The following is a 17,094-nucleotide window of genomic DNA, read 5'->3' as shown; positions in this document are numbered from 1 at the left end:
AGTGTATAATTAATTAAACTAATGACGCCGATAGTTAATTTACAGCCTTAGGTACCATGGCACTGTGCTTGGAAGTGAAACCACAAGTGTGGATATTTATAAATGGTTAAAAAAAATTAAGCCAGGATTCACTTCATATTTTTTCTGTATGTCAGCTACAATTGTGAGATTTTATGACACATTTCTGCTCCTTTTTAAATATGTTTTTGAATGCAATTGTATTTAGTTAATTTTGTTATTTGGTTAACAGGGACAGTTGCTCTACCTGAGCCAAAGTTAGGTTATATTTAATCTGAGCAGGTACACACTGAAAACAGAATGTGATTATATTTTATTTTGTCTTATTTTGTAGTCAGGAGAGCTTTTATTCTGTAGGAGTAGAACCAGAAGTGTTCCTCTCGCTGCTGCAGGTCTCTCACACACACATCATGGCCGGACCGTGCAGTCGGTTTCATGGCTGATCCAGTGTCAACTTACAGTGGAATGAAATGTTGTTGAAGCGATCGAACTGTGGGTGTTTTACCTGTAAAATGCTGCAGAGTCGATTTCAACCACGACCTCAGATATTATCCAACAATGCAGGTTAACACCTGTGTGTGTTGCTGCAGGTCCAGCCTGGTTCTGCTCCTCTGCCACCACAGCTGACTGACAGGGACCGACAGGAACAGTGCAGGTGAACGGACATCACGTTAGTAACATGGTGAATGGAGGATTTGATCGTAATGCAAAGGATGAACTGAGACATTGATTATAAGGTGAGTTGTTGTCATTCTACCAGCTGTCTCCGTTCATTGGTGCAGCCAGTCATGTTGTATTTATAAAACGAACCCATGTATGGAGATATTTATGTTTTACACTTTTACATTTAACTGATTATGACCAGATATCAGAGTAGTTTTAAATGCCTTGTGTGCATGCACATACATGCATACCGTCACGCAAATAAATACCTACATATATACATGCAAGTATAAAAACATACTTCATTTGCACGTACAAGTACATATATAAAAACATACATATACATACATGTACTTCACTTGCAAATACCTGCATACTGTCATGCCAATACATACATAAACCTTCATATACTTTACTGGCATATACATCAATACTGTCATGCAAATACTTTCATATATACATGCTGTACACAATCGCTACAAAATAAGAATGGTTTTGTGTCGTTCCCAGGTCAACTCTCATCACTCCACTATGAGACTAATGGAGACTTAAGCTCGCCGCTGGATTTCTCCATTCAATTTTGCTCCTGAGGGAAACTGGAAGGTAAACGCTAATTGCCATGCGTATCAGTTTCTGCCAGGGCCTGTTATCTGGCGCCATCCTTCTCAACCTCCTCATTCTCTACTATGTGTCCCGGGCCCAGCAGCAGATGATGGAGAAGAGGAAGGAGCTTGGTAGGGGCACGAGGAGGGCCGCCCTCCCGGCCTCTGGTCTTGGGGGAGGCCTAGGGTTACTTGTAGGAGCCGGAGGTGAGACCGGAGTGGCCGGAGGGGAGGGGCACAATCGTGGCTCACGTGTGACTGTTGTTCTGCGGGAGTTTGAAAACTTTGAAAATTACGTTGGGGATGTGGCCAATTCCTTCCTCCGCCAGAGACCTGAGCTTCCTTTCCTGGCTGTGGCAGACACGCCTCCGTACCCTCCCCTGGTGCTCTCAGAGGGGGCTCGGCTTCTTGTGCTCTCCCCCAGCCCAGACCAGCCTCCGCAAGCTCACAGGCCGGAGTTCCACGTCCAGACGGAGTTCGTTCTGCTGGTGCCTGACGGGGTGGAGCTCGAGCAGCCTCGGGCTATAGAGAGGCTGATCAGGGAGTTGGAGGGTGAGGGTGGGGGGCCCGTGAGGCTGGTGGCTGCACCGGTGCTGGCTCGATCTGCCGTACAGTGTCTCCACCTGCGGGTGAACCTCAGAGAGTGGACAGCTACCTACTCCCCAGCGGCGTCTGGGAGCAGTGGGAGTGTGTGCACGGCTTTACAAGGAGATGCAGTTGTCCTCATCCGCACTGAGGATCTATTTAACCTGTCCGTCCCACTGGGGCGTCCCCTCTTTTCCTCCCTCTTCGTTCAGACTGCCTTGAGGGGCTGGAAGGTCAAACTGCTGGAGAGCCCCTGTTTCTCCGCAAGCCACCGGCCCCTCTTCAGCTCCGCTCACAACCAGTGGAAGGCCGACACTCGACTGAAGGAGGCCACTGAGAAGCTCATGAGGAGCTTTGGTCTCAAGCGTCTCCTGCAGTCTGACGGGAAGGAGCAGTGGTACGGCTGCAGCAAAGAGACTCCTCGTTGCTTTGGCACCGTGCAGGAGGACACTCCCGACTACCTTTATCTGGATCGATGGACTCCTCCCTGCTGCCTGCGAGCGCTCAGGGAAACCACCAAGTATGTCATCAATATCCTGGAGAGCTCGGGGGTGCGCTACTGGCTGGAGGGGGGGACTCTGCTGGGCGCCATTCGCCATCAAGACGTCATCCCGTGGGATTACGACGTGGACCTGGGCATTTACCTGGAGGACGTGCCCAACTGCGATCACTTAAAAAACCTGGACTCTGGCTCTCTTGTGGATGCTAACGGCTACGTGTGGGAGCGGGCGGTGGAGGGAGACTTCTACAGGGTCCAGTACAGCGAGGCCAACCACCTGCACGTTGACCTGTGGCCATTCTATCCGCGCAACGGTGTCATGACAAAGGACACGTGGACAGAGCACAAACAAGACGTGGAGTTCCCAGAGCACTTCCTGCAGCCGCTGATCCCCATGACCTTTGCTGGCATCACTGCCTACGGCCCCAACAATCACAGGGCCTTCCTGGAGCTGAAGTTCGGAGAGGGGGTGATCGAGAACCCCCAGTACCCCAACCCTTCAAAAAAGAGGCTGGACAGAAGCAAATTATGAGAGACTTAATATGTCGTACTGTATTTGTTTGTTACAACACTTGAAACTCAACATCTTTTGTTTTTTTTAAACAACCTGAAAGATGATACCTGAAAACACATATGGTGCCACAATGACTGACTGACAACTGTATCAACTGAAAACTGGATAATCACAAGTCTGGTCAGATTCTCTCGCTACTATCTAGAACCTGACCGATATGACATAAGTATCATTGTTATGTTTGTCGAAAATATACAATACAGAAAATATGAGCATTTAAATGGACAATTGTTTATTTTGATTATTTCATGTTATATTTTGTGTTATTTATCTGTGTTTATTATTTATTTATAATAAAGATTATGGTTAAACTGTTTAATTTATTTGATCGCAAGGGGTCAATAACGGCATAGAAATCATTGCCAATTTTTATATATATATATATATATATATCGGCCAATATATCATTATTGGACATTTTATACTACTACTATATTGGTCAGGCTCTTCTATTATCAGTAAATACATGTGATTGTCTTTTCATTCGTTGTGAGTGGCCAGTTTGTTGAGGGAATGAACATTTAAAATCCTATTCGAGGGCATTGACATCAGTTCCATAAAGAGAAACCTCTGTACTACATAGTGCACTAAATCTGGACACGTTGCACAGTGAGATATAAATATGACCGCTGTAAAGATTCTAATATAATAATATGATGTCATCTCCAGCAGGATTTAAGGTATTTAAGGAGCTTCGTTCTGACAGGTGTTTTATACGTTTCTTGACTGTGTTGCATTGTTTTGCAATGATTAATTCTATTTTCAGTTTTGCTCTGTTAATGAATGATTGTTATGTGTATGCTGTGTTGGTACCGGACAACTATAGTGCAGTGAGTAAGTTAACCTGTGGTGAAATTTAAACACACCCATACATCCTGTTATCGTTGGCATATGGGGTGGTTGACATGTTGCCCCATTCGGTGACTGAATTTGTAAATCAGTGTTGACACTTTGCTCAGTTATGTGTGTAACAACTGAGCATGTATAATGTATCGACTGAAATAGAATTTTAATTCATGGAAATATTCAAATAAAAAATTAGAAAAGAAAATACAACCACCGGCTGCTGCAGGTTTCACATGATTCCTGTAGTGTTTTTACATGTGTGAGCTGAACCAAGGTGTCACTTCATTTCATGATCTGGTAAAATAAAGGCATCTGAACTGTGACATTCACTGTACTATGATTTGTTTTGAAGAGCATTGGAAAATATGAAAAGGTTGCAATAGCTCCTGCAAATCTTTTTGACCACTAGGTGGCACACCATGTCTGAATGTTCTCCTTTGTATCTCCTAAACTCTCTGCACCATTGTTTCTCTCTCCACTGTCAACGACAGCATTATGGCGGTTCCTCAACTACATGGCGGGAGCCCAGGTGCTGAAGGATTTTATAACAGGACTAACAGGAATGTCAAGTTACAGCAACTCAGCTCTCTTCTCTGTCACAGACTGATCCCAGCAATGCGGACTACTTCCCCTGTATCCCAGTCGAGCAAAATCACTGACAGTTATAACTTCCTTTCACTTGCAGATATCAGATTCCTCAGTGTTTAATCAATGGTTAAACAGGATCGTTCATACTGTACATGGCCTGGTAACTTGAGACGTGTCTATATGGCTGAGAGGCCCCAGTATGTGTGGTTATTTTGGAAGCAGGAACATAAAGGATCTCGGTCATTTTAAATATGTCGCCTCTCATGCATTCTTCTGCAGAGTGGCGTCAGAGCCACAGGGTTAGGTATGCAGCCAGTGGAATTTGTGATTTTAATATACAATATTTTACTGTCATTGATTGCACTATAACTAAAAATACAACAAACTAAATTCACAAAGTAGACAAAGCCCACATAATAGACAATGAAAGGCTAACAGGCTAACCTAATGGTTCCCAAGACTAGTCCAGGTAGTTCCGGATTGTTGATCATTGAAGGGGTGACAATAGGAACCTTTTCCTAAGGGCACCATTTTATATTAATGAGTAACATTAAAACAAGATTGTAACCAAGAGACAAAACTAACAGCCACATCATCAATTCTAGAATATCACATACTGTAGGGCACACCTCTGCCAAGGAAAATGTATCCTATTGGTCTTTATGTCATATATAATTCACCATTTCCTGAGAAATCTAAAAAATCTTTTTTTTTAAAGGCTCCACCTTGAAACATCAAGGAAAGCAATTTATTTTCTGTTGCTTGATCCACTCCTTTAACAGGATCTTCTCCAATTTCAGACAAAACAAACCCTTGGGGAGGTAAAAAAAAAGAAGGCCTTTATTGTTTTAAACCTACAGCCAGTACATTCAGATTGTAGCTTTATTTGAAACATAGCCCCACTGTAACAAAATCATTATCAACTACCACACACAGACTCACACAACATGATAGAATCAGACGTCCATATGGTAAAACATCTCAGAAAGGAATGATAACATCTTCACAACCCTGCACCAACACAGCTATGCTTTGGGGCAATGCTTCACATTTTAGCACTGATGACCAACAAGACTTTGGAAATAATAAGACCTAACTTAGGCGTGTGATGAATTTACGGATGACCATTTTGGTTAATACCACCAAACTAGTACCTCATACACTTACACCTATTACTTAGGACCATCATTCTAAACAGTTAAAGATGATTTGGATGGAAGAGATAAGCATTTACTAGAGCAATTTTACAGTTTCTTCATTCACCTACACATGACACTTTCTCCCACTGCCAAACTGCAAAAGTAAAATCCCCACATGGAAGCCACCGTGTGCACACAGAGTCTAGACGTTCACCCACAAGTAGAAAATATGACAACAATGAACATAAAAAATTAAGAATACCACTAACCAGTTAGACTCGAAGACTAGCAAACAATACCAATTTGAGTTACCATCATGTCAAAACACTGCCCTCTTTGGAATTTGATGAGAGAAATAAATATGATTATCAAACATTTAAGACCCTTACAGCCAAAACAATAACTGGTTGATATCAAGACATGATCAGTCTTTCACCTCAGACAAAGTGACAGTCCACTTCAGCCGCTCTGACATCCTTGCATCGGAAGAGTTGTTTAAACTGTGTCGTCACATTTCACTTTTTACTTGTACAAAATGTCTTGAGGAGTTCAACAGCCTCGCTCCGTCAGTGAATCTGGGCGATATTTGGTTCCTTGGGGCGTAAAGATGCATTTGAAGGACAGTCTCCAATCAAGAGTGATCCTGAGGTCACGAAGTCAATGAGGTCAGGGTGCATGTGTGTGTGTGTGCGTGTCCATGTGCATTGACAAACTGGTCCTTCATTCATCTCTGGGCTGTGACTGAGGTTATTATTTCATTTGGTGTGTGTCGCAGTATAAATATAATCTTAAAAACAGGCTTTACAAGTGTAGTGCTCTTTGGTGTACACAACAATTGGCCCGAAATAAGCTAAGTCACGATAATAAACTAATAAAAAGCCTTGAACCAAATTAAAACTTTTTTTTAAATAAAATAAAAACATATTTGTGCTTGTCGTAAATATCACAGCCATTTACCTGCAGACTATAAACTAATGTTCAGTTTGCTTTTGTCAAATCAGATACAAGAGATATGGTTTAAATAGAGTATTAGTAAAAAAATTCAGGAAAATGGCTTCAATAGTTAGTAATAAAATGCACAATTTATGTTTATATTCTAGAGATATAGTATAATGATAGTTTGAAACATATACAAGCCTTACTGGATATTTTCATACACACAGACAGACACATACACACACAGACACACACACACACGCACACTGAAGGCTAAGGATATCAGATAAGTTATATGAAGTGTCTTGCTAATGCAGACTAGGTCCAGCAAACTGTACAGTGGTCCTCATCAAATTTACAGTCAGAATTCTTGAAGATTTCCACCAAGAAGTTGATATTAAAAAGGTGACTAGTCATAAATAGAGTTGTGATTAACAGCAATTTCCTCAATGCAGTAAATAAGATGTGACAAAGCTGCAACAATAAGCCAATAAGTACCTGCATCAATGTAATTTCCATTATAACATTATAAATGATTGTAATATTCCCTATAACTGTACAGTAGATCGGACATTAGCTTCTACATCTTTGCAGGGCGTCACATGATAACGGACTTATAGACTGAATTGAATTCTGACTTTAAAATTGACGAGGACCGACTGAATGCAACATCAGTGTGAGTGAATACAGCAGCCTGACAATGTACATCAATGTCCCTCAAAGTGAAAACCAAAGTCATTGTCCAGAAAATCGCTTTTGATGTTCCCCCTTCGGTACTTCTCAAAGAACCGTCTCCACAGAGAAGCGTTGAGGACAGAGAACTCGTGTTTGCATAGCGCCCTGCATGTTCCTCCTCTCTGTGTGCACTCCTTCCCTCGGGCAGGAGGTACACAATATAATAAAATAAAAATCGAAAAAAGGTTGCGTCTTTCAGGAGTGTTACATAATTGAGGGGTTTCTTCGGTGATATCAGCAGCTGGTTTTACATGGCCGACTCTTTTTCAGTAGACAGCGGTCGCTTCTCAACGTATCCCCCGTCGGGTTTTTCAATGAGCGGCGAGTGCTCGGGTGCGGCGGCCGACGGTTCACATTCCATCCGGACCTCGCTCAGCTCGTTGCCCTCCTCTCTTTTGGCTGTGCGGTCAACGAAGTTCTGCAGGAGACCGGCTCCGAAAGCATCGCCTTCCACATTCAGCACCGTGCAGGTTCGGTCCCTAAGGAAAGACAAAGCAGATGACACACACTATTTGAATATGATGATAAATATGATACAAAATGCATCACAAAGCAATTCAAACATTGTGTGTTGAAGGACTTCACCGAGGCATCTATGTTTTTATTTAGCAAGATTACACAAAAAGATTTCCATGAAACTCTGGAGAGGGCGTGAGGTATGACCCACGGAGGAGCCCACTACATTTTGAAGTGGAACGAGACATTCTCTTACAGCATTGTCACACTTTAATGCTCAGAGCATGGTGCATACAACCAAGGTTAGTTTGTAATATGCACACCAATGGGAAACAGTACTTTGTCTATATACATTTGCATCACCCCTCCCACTCTGGTGGGGGTTGATACATGGTCAAAGGATGTGGTCTTCTTGATGACGTGAAAACAACAATGCCTTAGGGGAATTTAACAAGAAGCAATCTTTTTTCCAGTGCCCCCATTTGTTACAGTGATGGCAAACCTTCCCCGAGTCACGCACATCCCTACTGTTGTTGGCGTTAGCTCTGGAATCGACAGGCAGAGGTTCAGCCTCCGGTGTGACCGGCACAAAGTTTTAACATGGGAGTGGATGGGAGCCAGCTGTTATTTAAGGCTTGGCGCTGCGCTGAAGCGTCCGGTGTGAACCCAGTAAATAACTCACAATGCGTTGCTTAGCATACGTCACATACTACGTTGCTCTGATTGGTTGTAGGTCTATCCAATTGAGCGAAGAGGAATTTTACTTCCTGGTCAGTTGAAACACGCCCCATAATTTTTTCCCAATGGAGCGACTCCAGACCGAACTGCCCGACCAAAATGTTGTGGGCGGGGCTAAGTTCGTCTGGCGTCCAGGCTAAGTTTGCAGAAACACCATGAGCAAGGCTACATTGTAAGGGATTCAATCACGATCAATCAAAGGGGAAATAAACATGATTATATTGTGATCAACTGTTACATTTCCCTTACAAAAGATTCACCATGTGCTCTCCAAGTGCCCTTCTATTTTGGAGTATTTAACAAATGCATGTCCCGCTCTATACCCACATAAAATACAAAAGGTTTGGTACTCACACGAGCCAGTCAACAGCCAGGATGAGAGAGATGTCATTGGTTGGAAGGCCCACTGCTTCCAGGATGATAGCTAGGGTCAACACACCACCGGCAGGTATACCTGCTGCTCCAACACTGGACGCTGTTGCTGTCACACTACAGGAAGGGAAGACAGGAGGACATTGTAAGATGTTTGCACTGCATTTGCCCAATCATTAAGTTGCATATATATATGTATGTCATTGTAAAGCATCTATATTTGTATACAATACAACTGAAAAGGTGGTTACAATATTTACTCCAGTTGTGTGGGTGTTTCAGTGGTTTAGGACTCACAGGATGGTGATGACCTGGATGAAGTTGAGGGAAACGTTGTTCAGCTGAGCGATGAAAACTGCGGCCACACACTGGAAGAGAGCAGCGCCGTCCATGTTGACGGTCGCGCCGATGGGCAGGATGAAGCGGCTGATGTGCTTGGAGACACCGTTATTTTCCTCTACACACTTCATCATCAGGGGAAGAGTAGCAGAGCTAAAAACAAACAAGAAATAGGCAATGTGTACGTGTGTGAATTTTTTTTGAATTACTACAGGGAAAAGAAAGCACAAATCCTTTTTTTACAACAATGACTTTCTGTTCTTCATTGTTTATTTAGTTTATCTACACAAATTACTGTGTGAGGCTCATATCAATCAGCCAGCCACCCTTGGGTCTGCCTTGAGTAAACAGCTACGGGTTCTGTTACCTTGAGCTCGTTCCAAAGGCTGTCGCCAGCGCTGTGAATATCCCCCACAGGAAGGTGTATGGGTTCTTCCTTGTAATGACGAAGTAGATGGCGGGCAGCACAAGTAAGCCATGGATGGAATGTCCCACAATGCAGCAGGCAATATATTTTCCTAGACTGGCAAACAGCGTGCCAACATCCTCCATCTCGACGATCTTGCCAGCAACGAGGAACATGATACCAATAGGAGCATACCTAAAGAGAGGCGAGAGAGAGAGAGAGAGAGAGAGAGAGAGAGAGAGAGAGAGAGAGAGAGAGAGAGTAAGAAACAGTACAACGCTGTAGATGTAATTCTGTAGTACAAACGGTATAAAGAAAAAGTTTCAAATGTTTTTAAAAGGAATTTATTCTAATCTCTCCTGATCCAGAAACATGCAGGTCTTCCTCACCACATGATCCAGGAGACGAGCACCATGGTGGCCTCGTTGAAGGAGTTGAAGAACTTGATGAGGATCTCCCCTTCCTCTCCCAGCTTCCTCAAAGCCACGCCAAACACAATGGCAAACACCACCAGACCAAGAATATTCATCCCATCCTGGTCGGTTCCAATGGGCACCTGAAGACAGACAGAATATGAGCAACACCGAACAACACAGCGCTTTATTTTCCAAAGTGCATCATATGAGGACAACTGAGCCATTCACCTTCTCCACTGTGATGTTGGGGTTTCCATCAGTGCCATTCCTTGTAACCAGCTTGTAGCTGGTCGCATACTGGGCGGGAAAGAAAGGGATACAAAGTTAGTTTATTAAAACCAGTCATCTTATCTTAACATTCATTGTTTACAATTTCAAACTGTGATCATGTAAACACTACAGAATCCAGATCTGATACTCACTGATTGAAAGGCGGCAGACACCAGGTTGGAGGGAAAGATGTTTCTGTGGAGAGAAAAAAGAAAACAACAATTAAACACTTTCAATTCCTTTGCTCAGTTTGAACCAGATGCCTTTAAATAAAAAAACATTGCTATAGTAGTAAGAAGAAATAACACACAACTTTTAAGCCCAAAAAGTTCATAATTGTTTCTGATAAACTCTTAGCTGTTAGTGTTTAAATAAAAAAAACTATTCATCACACTTCTACTCCTACTATCACAAGAAGTCCTGCAGAGACAGCAGCCTCAGATGTTTCATACAGTCAGAATCACAAGGTTGATCATGTGGAAATAGCTGAGAGAATTTAACCATTAATCCCCTTTGCCCCCATTTCTGATTGTCTGATTCTCTCTGCTAACGAGTACATGCATACACACACACACACACACACACAGACACACATATATGTTGTGGGTACATAGGTCCAACTGCACATTAAATCTCCTAAGAACTCATGAAACCAAAGTGGTCCTGATACTCAGCTGCCTGTAATGGATTTAGAGTAATAAGGAATTAACTTCACGAGCTCTTAGCAGCCATTCATTCGCTTTCATTGAAACTGCAGTGCGTCCGGATTAAACACCATGTGACTGTGACAGGGAAGCATGCGACAGCGTGCACCCGGATCACAAGCTGGGTTCTGGCCATGTGAATGAGAGCCACAAGGAAAAAGAAGGAAAGGGCAGTCAGGCTTTCAAGCTAATGGTAGAGTTCATTTGGATATTCAAATTACACATTTGTGTCTATTAATTGACTGGTGCACTTTGACCGAGATATACTATTTCATTAAATTCTAATTTAGTATAATCATGGGAATTATAATGAATTTTAACAGCTCCATAAAGATGCTAGACTGGAACCTGGTCACTGTAATTAACAAACCATCACTCTTGCTCTGTGTGATGCTGCATGACACAGGGCTCCATTGTATTTTGTGTCCTAGTCAATATTATATGAATATTTTGGTGTCTAAGACGACAACGTTCTTTAGACCAAGAAGACCTTGACCCATCACCGTTCAGTACCTTTCCCTCCGAATTCATTCACTAACACTTCCTTGTTATTTGTCGCCACTACTTCAGTCCTGGCACAGGTACAATCTAACAATACGTCAACAGGTAGGTGTATTTCCTTAATGACGGACTGCAGATTGTTTGAGGCCTGCTGCTCTGACGTCTGCCATGCCCTCATGTTGCGTTTCCCGGAACTGGCAATAAATGGAGAACGCCTATTGCTGGTCTAGGTGGAATAATAAATGTTTGGTTTCCTGCCTGGCAATAAGATTCAACAGGATGGATGAAAACTTTTTGTTCTATATTGAGTTTAGATCCATTAAATGAGAAAAGGGACAAAATACAGTCCACTAAGCTCCCTGCTACCTCTAAGACTTGGGATACCAGCAGGTAGTATGTAAACATTTGCAGAGAAATATTTTTGTAATACAATTTACACGGTGGCCCTGAGGGGGGGGATTAAGGAATCGTCACCGCATGTAAGTTAGCTGTGTAATGTGATAGCTTTGTCTTGCTAGATTTGTGTATTTCAGATCAATGCCACAGAAAAGACAACATTTGAAAAGTGTCACAGTCGTTACACGTTGTATTGTCAGCATGGAAACATTTCTGTGAAGTTGCGAGTTTTTGGCTGTGTTGCATGTGGTCGAGGTGTGAGTATTGGGTAAAGTTGTATTTGCAGCAAGTTTTCTGTTTGTGTTGTTAAATTGATGAAGAGGTTTTCTCCACTTCTACGCGTTACGTCGCTTTGCAGATGATTTCTATAAGGGTATTGTGTTGAGCTCTCAGGGCCAGATGTGCGATTGTATTTAAAGGTTACTGCTTTCCTGGAACTCGGTGCAAACATGCAAGGTCAACAATTCCACGGGTGACAAGCGCTGACCGACAGCAGTCGCCTGCATATTTCTTCTATGTGGTGTAAAGTGGGAAAACAAACAAGAAGCAGTAGATAAGGAGCGTCAACAAGGATGTGTGGGAGCAGCTCTGCTCAAAAGTCAAAACGTTCTTTAAGAGCGTGTGTATGACATATCAACTTTAAACAGACTCTCAGAGTGTGTGTGTGTGTGTTTGTGAACAATGACCCAAGCCATTTTTACGCTTTGCTGAACAGCTCTTCGGTCAAGGTCCCACTGTGTCTTTTTTGTTCAGAATTAACAGGACACCAACTGAGCACACTCGCTCTAATGAGTCGCGCGGGTTTCGGCTCCTGTCCTATTAGGATAATGTGTGGTGTGCGAATGTGAGGCAGGAGGCACGTGTCCTGCACGAGATAAACATTTCTGTCCTGAGCGTGCAGATATAGACATGTGGTGGGTATTTAGCATTCCGGGGCGTCGGTAAACAAATACTTTTTGTTTTTTAAGCAGGATAAGTTTGTTAATAACTGAATGTCAACCTTTTGTATAATAACACTTGTGTGTGTGTGTGTGTGTGTGTGTGTGTGTGTGTGTGTGTGTGTGTGTGTGTGTGTGTGTAATCTGGGCAGTGGTTTTAAGAAGTGTTTCCAGGGATAGGTCATACTGCCTGAGGAAGAGGAGGGGGGGGGGGGGGGATTCCATACTTTATGGTGCAAAATTCCAGTATTTAATGGAAAGCCGAAGCAAGGATTTCAAATGAAGTTTTTGAATAACCAGGCAGAATTGTGCAAAGGTCACAGATGAATCAAAGGCATTGGACGACAAGGACTCGATTTTGATCATGATGCCAAGTTTAAATCAATCTCAGTGCATGTAGTTAAAGAACTGCCTGTAAAACCCCTGCATACTGCTATTTCGTTTTAATAAACAACTAAAATAATGTTAAAATCAGATATTGCACCTTATATCAAATTCTTCTTTTTCAAGCTGAACTGGATAACCTGAGCACGGACTAAACTCAAACCCTACTATTTAAGACAGGGCAGGAGCTAAAGACAACAAAAGATGGCTCATCATTCAACCAGTTTTGTGAGATGTTTCTAACAAACCCGGATGATGATGTGTCAGAGGATTTTGTCTAGTCACTATTTATGTCTCTGACTCAATTCTGCTGTGAACACTTTTGCCTCTTGCAATCATTCCTTAGAAGATGAGTGGGGACCACATTGTCCCCATGAACGCCTCCTCTGTGACATGTTGACTTAAGAAATTATACGTTGGAGCCAGCAGACGAGTTTATAGCAGCCTGTGAGGACTGAATATGGTGATTTCCAAGAGCAAATAAGAGGGGTCATCAAGTTTAGGCTGAAGAGTCCAAACAATCTGATATGAATGAATGGACAAGAAAAAAAAACGGCTAAGCAAAGGTCCTCCCAAAAACTATAGCTCATTTTGTTACATTATTTGCTGATGAATAATAATGGCAACCTGACTTTCTACACTAATAGATCTTGCTAAGATTTGTGCAAATCTTTTTTAAGTTCTTGTCATCCCCTGCTCATAAAGAAGAGTTTAAACCCACAACCTTCACTCCGGAGCAAAAGCTTGTTTAAATTGAAAATAATGGGACATTTATAGACATCAACTGATGTGAACATTTGTATCTTAATATAACTATTAGGTCCTTTCGTCCAGCTGTACTTCAAACTAGTAAAATAAAACTGAGAATCATAAAGTGCTCCCTCAGAGAACAAGAGCAGTCCTGTCCTCGTGTTAACACAACTCTCACACGCACACACGTGCTGTTGCTACATACCCCATGTGGTTGTGTTTTACAGACTAAATGTGTAGTACAACCACACTATTGAATGGAATTCACTGGGTCTGAGAGGACCAGTACAAAACAGGATTCCTGGGAAATGCCTGTGACAAATGTCACTCTGACCCGGGGGCTGATGCAACTGTGTGTAGTCATTACAGCACACACACAGTCAGCCGCACAGCTAAAGGTGCATTAAAGCACACATGGTTCATACTCAAGTCTCGCAGACGACTTCAAACCCAGTGAAGCGATTAGATTGACCGATTATATGAAGCGATTAGATTGACCGATTATATGAAGCCATTGATTGACAATCCACAACTACACGTCGTCAGTGCCTCATCACGTCGTGCTGACGGACCAGGTGAGAGAAGGACAATGGAGGACGTGTCGCTCCCTGTGGTCGCTCACCTGACGAGATCCAGGAAGGAGTCGATCACCTCTTTAGCCGCCGGCACATCGTCGCCCAAGCCCTGCACCTTCGGTTTCACCGTGGTCACCGAGCCGGGGCTGATGATGAACGCCATGATCACCCCGATGGCCGAGGCGATCAAGGTGGTGACGAGGAAGAAGAGCATCGCCCAGCCGCCGAGCTTGCCCAGGGCTTTGGGGTCGAGGCTGGCCGAGCCGGACACCAGGCTGCACACCACCAGCGGGATGATGATCATCTTCAGCAGCCGGATAAGCAGCTCCCCGGGGAAGCCGATGTAGATGATCTGGGTCCGGCTGAGCTCCACGTTGCGCACGCCGAGTCCGATTAAAACCCCGATGATGACCCCGGCCACGGTGAGGATGACCAGCAGGTTGGCCATCACGATCCGCCGGACCCGCTGGGCCAGCGGCTCCGTCTCGCTCTCCTTCGGGCCGCTCAGTCCGTTGGTCAGTGGCTCGCCGTTCGATGGCTTCCTGTCCTCCATGTCTATCTTCTCAGCCATCGCGCGCGCTCAAAGTTTCCCTGGATCAACCCAACAGCACAGACAGCCGAACCAATACACAAAAACAGGCTGTCACTTCGGCTGGAGTCACTTTTAATTGACGGAAACAAGGAGAGCCTCTCTATTCCTCCCTGCTGATGAACGATGCTGCTCCTCCGTGGCCGGCTCTTTTTCTTCGTTCCCCTGGGCGGAATCACCGACTCCTCCCTGTGACGCATGAGCTGGGGCGGGTCTTAAAGTCGGAGGATGTTCCTTTACATTTATTAAAACACAATACGCCAGGTTTCCTGTATTCAACTGCATTTATCAGGGCCGTGCTCAGCCATTACAGGGGTCAAGTTAAAAAAGAGCATAATTATTCATAAAAACAAAGTAACATACAGTAACTCTATTTAAACATGTATTTAATCAAGCACCCGTACACCCATGAGGAGGATAAATACTAAATTATAGATCACTACAAAATTATTAATTCACACAGAGGAGACGCTGTTGCCACGACTATTCCGCCGTTTATGCATTTATAGGTTTTGTATATATATATTAGTGTATGTATGGCGCTCCGGGTATGTGACGAACAATGTTTGTGCTTTTGAACACTTACCATCACCTGCTAAAGAGGGCTGGTCAGGGAAAAGGTGACCATGATGCCATTTCACCAGGTGCTTGATCCACATGCAGAAAATATGGTGGCCAGACATGATGCTAAAATATCCTGGGTAAGAATGCGGCCATCTTGGACGTTTAGAGCCAAAGTTGTGATCAGGGGATGGAGGTCGCAAGGTCCCGCCGACTAACGCGCTCGACCAATCACAAGTCAGTCTCAGCTGTCAATCAGGATGTTTGGCCTTGTTTTTATATCATCAAATAAGTAATTAAAACCAAACTTGCTGTAAAAATAAACAGTTGTTCATCAGTGTGAAAATAACTACCTACAACAATAGGAACCATAATAACCATAATAACTTTGGATTATATACAATCAGTTAACATGGAGGAGGCGGGATTTAGGACCTATAAAGCAGAAATCCACCCAGGGGTGATTGAAACGCTTAGGCTTCACTTTCGGGCAGCACTTTCATGTCCTCCATCTTTATATACAGTCTATGGGTTTGCCTATACAGCTGTGCAGACTACCACTGGTCTTTCTTTGATGCAACCTCCCTCCTCTGCCTGCTTATTTGCTCGCCTCAGAATTACCAGCTCAACAAAGAATACTATTATTGTTGTAGTTATAACATCAGTGGGGTGATGCGTGTGGAATAACAAGCAAAGCAATAACATTAATCTAGCATCTGGGATACTTGGATGATTGTGCCTGCATCATTTCAACTGTGCATATGCTCGTAATTACAGTGAAGAGAGAACAGAATGGCGCCAGAGTAAAATACACAGGATCCTCCTCTGTTCATTCTGTTCATTCATTCCTAAATTTAAAAGTACGAGTCAAAGTTTGAGATGAAAACAATCAAAAAAATGGTTTACAATGTTGTCAATGTCAACTTTATTTATGTAGCACATTTAAAACAACTTGGTTGCCCAATGTGCTTCTCAGATGTAATTGTACAACACGAGGACAGCAAAAACGTAACACATCATAGTGCAAGTAATACAAATAAACTTCAATTATTAATGTAAATTAAATTAAATAAAATATAAAATATAGGATATACGATAAAATCAATAAAATCCGCTGCGATGAAACGTTGTGGACATGTCGGTGTCCTGGCATCGACCTTGCAGTCTTTGGCAAGGTTTTACATCAAACTGACACAAGAGACAGACTCTTATTGTCCGGGACACTGAGGCCTGCAGTCAGATAGCTTAAATCTTTTTGTTGTAGGGGTCCAAGAAAGCCTTGGGTTAGCTTACACTCAAACAACAACCCAGGCCCCTTCAACACAGCCTCCCACCAGCAGAAATTTGTGGGAAAAGCACCTTTAACACCAAAGAAAGCCCACAGGACCGGGAACCCAGGCTGGTAGAGCGCTGTCCTCTCAGTGCTCAGTTTGTTATCTCAAGCTTGTTCTTTGTTCCCTCTGACTGTGTGAATGATCGGAGGTATCGCTGTGATTCTGTGAAATAGTGCATAA

General features: G+C 43.2%; 2 protein-coding genes across 3 annotated transcripts; one reads left to right on the top strand and one right to left on the bottom strand.

The window, feature by feature from the left end:
* The first annotated feature begins 405 nt into the window (after positions 1–405).
* Positions 406–3,318, top strand: fkrp (fukutin related protein). 2 transcript variants are annotated; one of them, XM_053422800.1, is made up of 3 exons: positions 414–510; positions 609–755; positions 1,192–3,318. In XM_053422800.1, exon 3 carries the CDS (start codon positions 1,301–1,303, stop codon positions 2,897–2,899), a length of 1,599 nt encoding a protein of 532 aa, XP_053278775.1. In that variant the 5' UTR covers positions 414–510; positions 609–755; positions 1,192–1,300; the 3' UTR covers positions 2,900–3,318. The 2 variants fall into 2 exon arrangements, with proteins under 2 accessions (XP_053278774.1, XP_053278775.1); XM_053422799.1 differs by having other exon boundaries at positions 406–755.
* A 3,251-nt stretch (positions 3,319–6,569) lies between these two features.
* Positions 6,570–15,199, bottom strand: slc1a5 (solute carrier family 1 member 5). Its single transcript, XM_053422840.1, has 8 exons — positions 14,478–15,199; positions 10,335–10,377; positions 10,141–10,209; positions 9,886–10,052; positions 9,458–9,691; positions 9,049–9,243; positions 8,734–8,868; positions 6,570–7,664 (listed from the first exon to the last, which is right to left on the bottom strand). The coding sequence occupies exons 1-8, from the start codon at positions 14,999–15,001 to the stop codon at positions 7,433–7,435; spliced, it is 1,599 nt and encodes a 532-aa protein (XP_053278815.1). The 5' UTR covers positions 15,002–15,199; the 3' UTR covers positions 6,570–7,432.
* Positions 15,200–17,094: the final 1,895 nt, after the last annotated feature.

The sequence above is a fragment of the Pleuronectes platessa genome, chromosome 5, assembly GCF_947347685.1.
Source record: "Pleuronectes platessa chromosome 5, fPlePla1.1, whole genome shotgun sequence".
In the NCBI taxonomy this organism is placed as follows: Eukaryota; Metazoa; Chordata; class Actinopteri; order Pleuronectiformes; family Pleuronectidae; genus Pleuronectes; species Pleuronectes platessa.
The sequence above is the reverse complement of the archived record's forward strand: the minus strand, read 5'-3'. Positions and strand labels throughout refer to the sequence as shown.

Bases quoted from the DNA above. Each gene is read 5' to 3' on its own strand.
- fkrp (XM_053422799.1), top strand. From the start codon at position 1,301: ATGCGTATCAGTTTCTGCCAGGGCCTGTTATCTGGCGCCATCCTTCTC.
- slc1a5 (XM_053422840.1), bottom strand. From the start codon at position 15,001: ATGGCTGAGAAGATAGACATGGAGGACAGGAAGCCATCGAACGGCGAG. The intron at 10,378-14,477 runs GTGAGCGACCAC...TTCTCTCCACAG, and splicing joins TCCTTCCTGGATCTCGTCAG to AAACATCTTTCCCTCCAACC. The intron at 8,869-9,048 runs GTGAGTCCTAAA...CCCTTCCTGTAG, and splicing joins ATCCAGGTCATCACCATCCT to TGTGACAGCAACAGCGTCCA.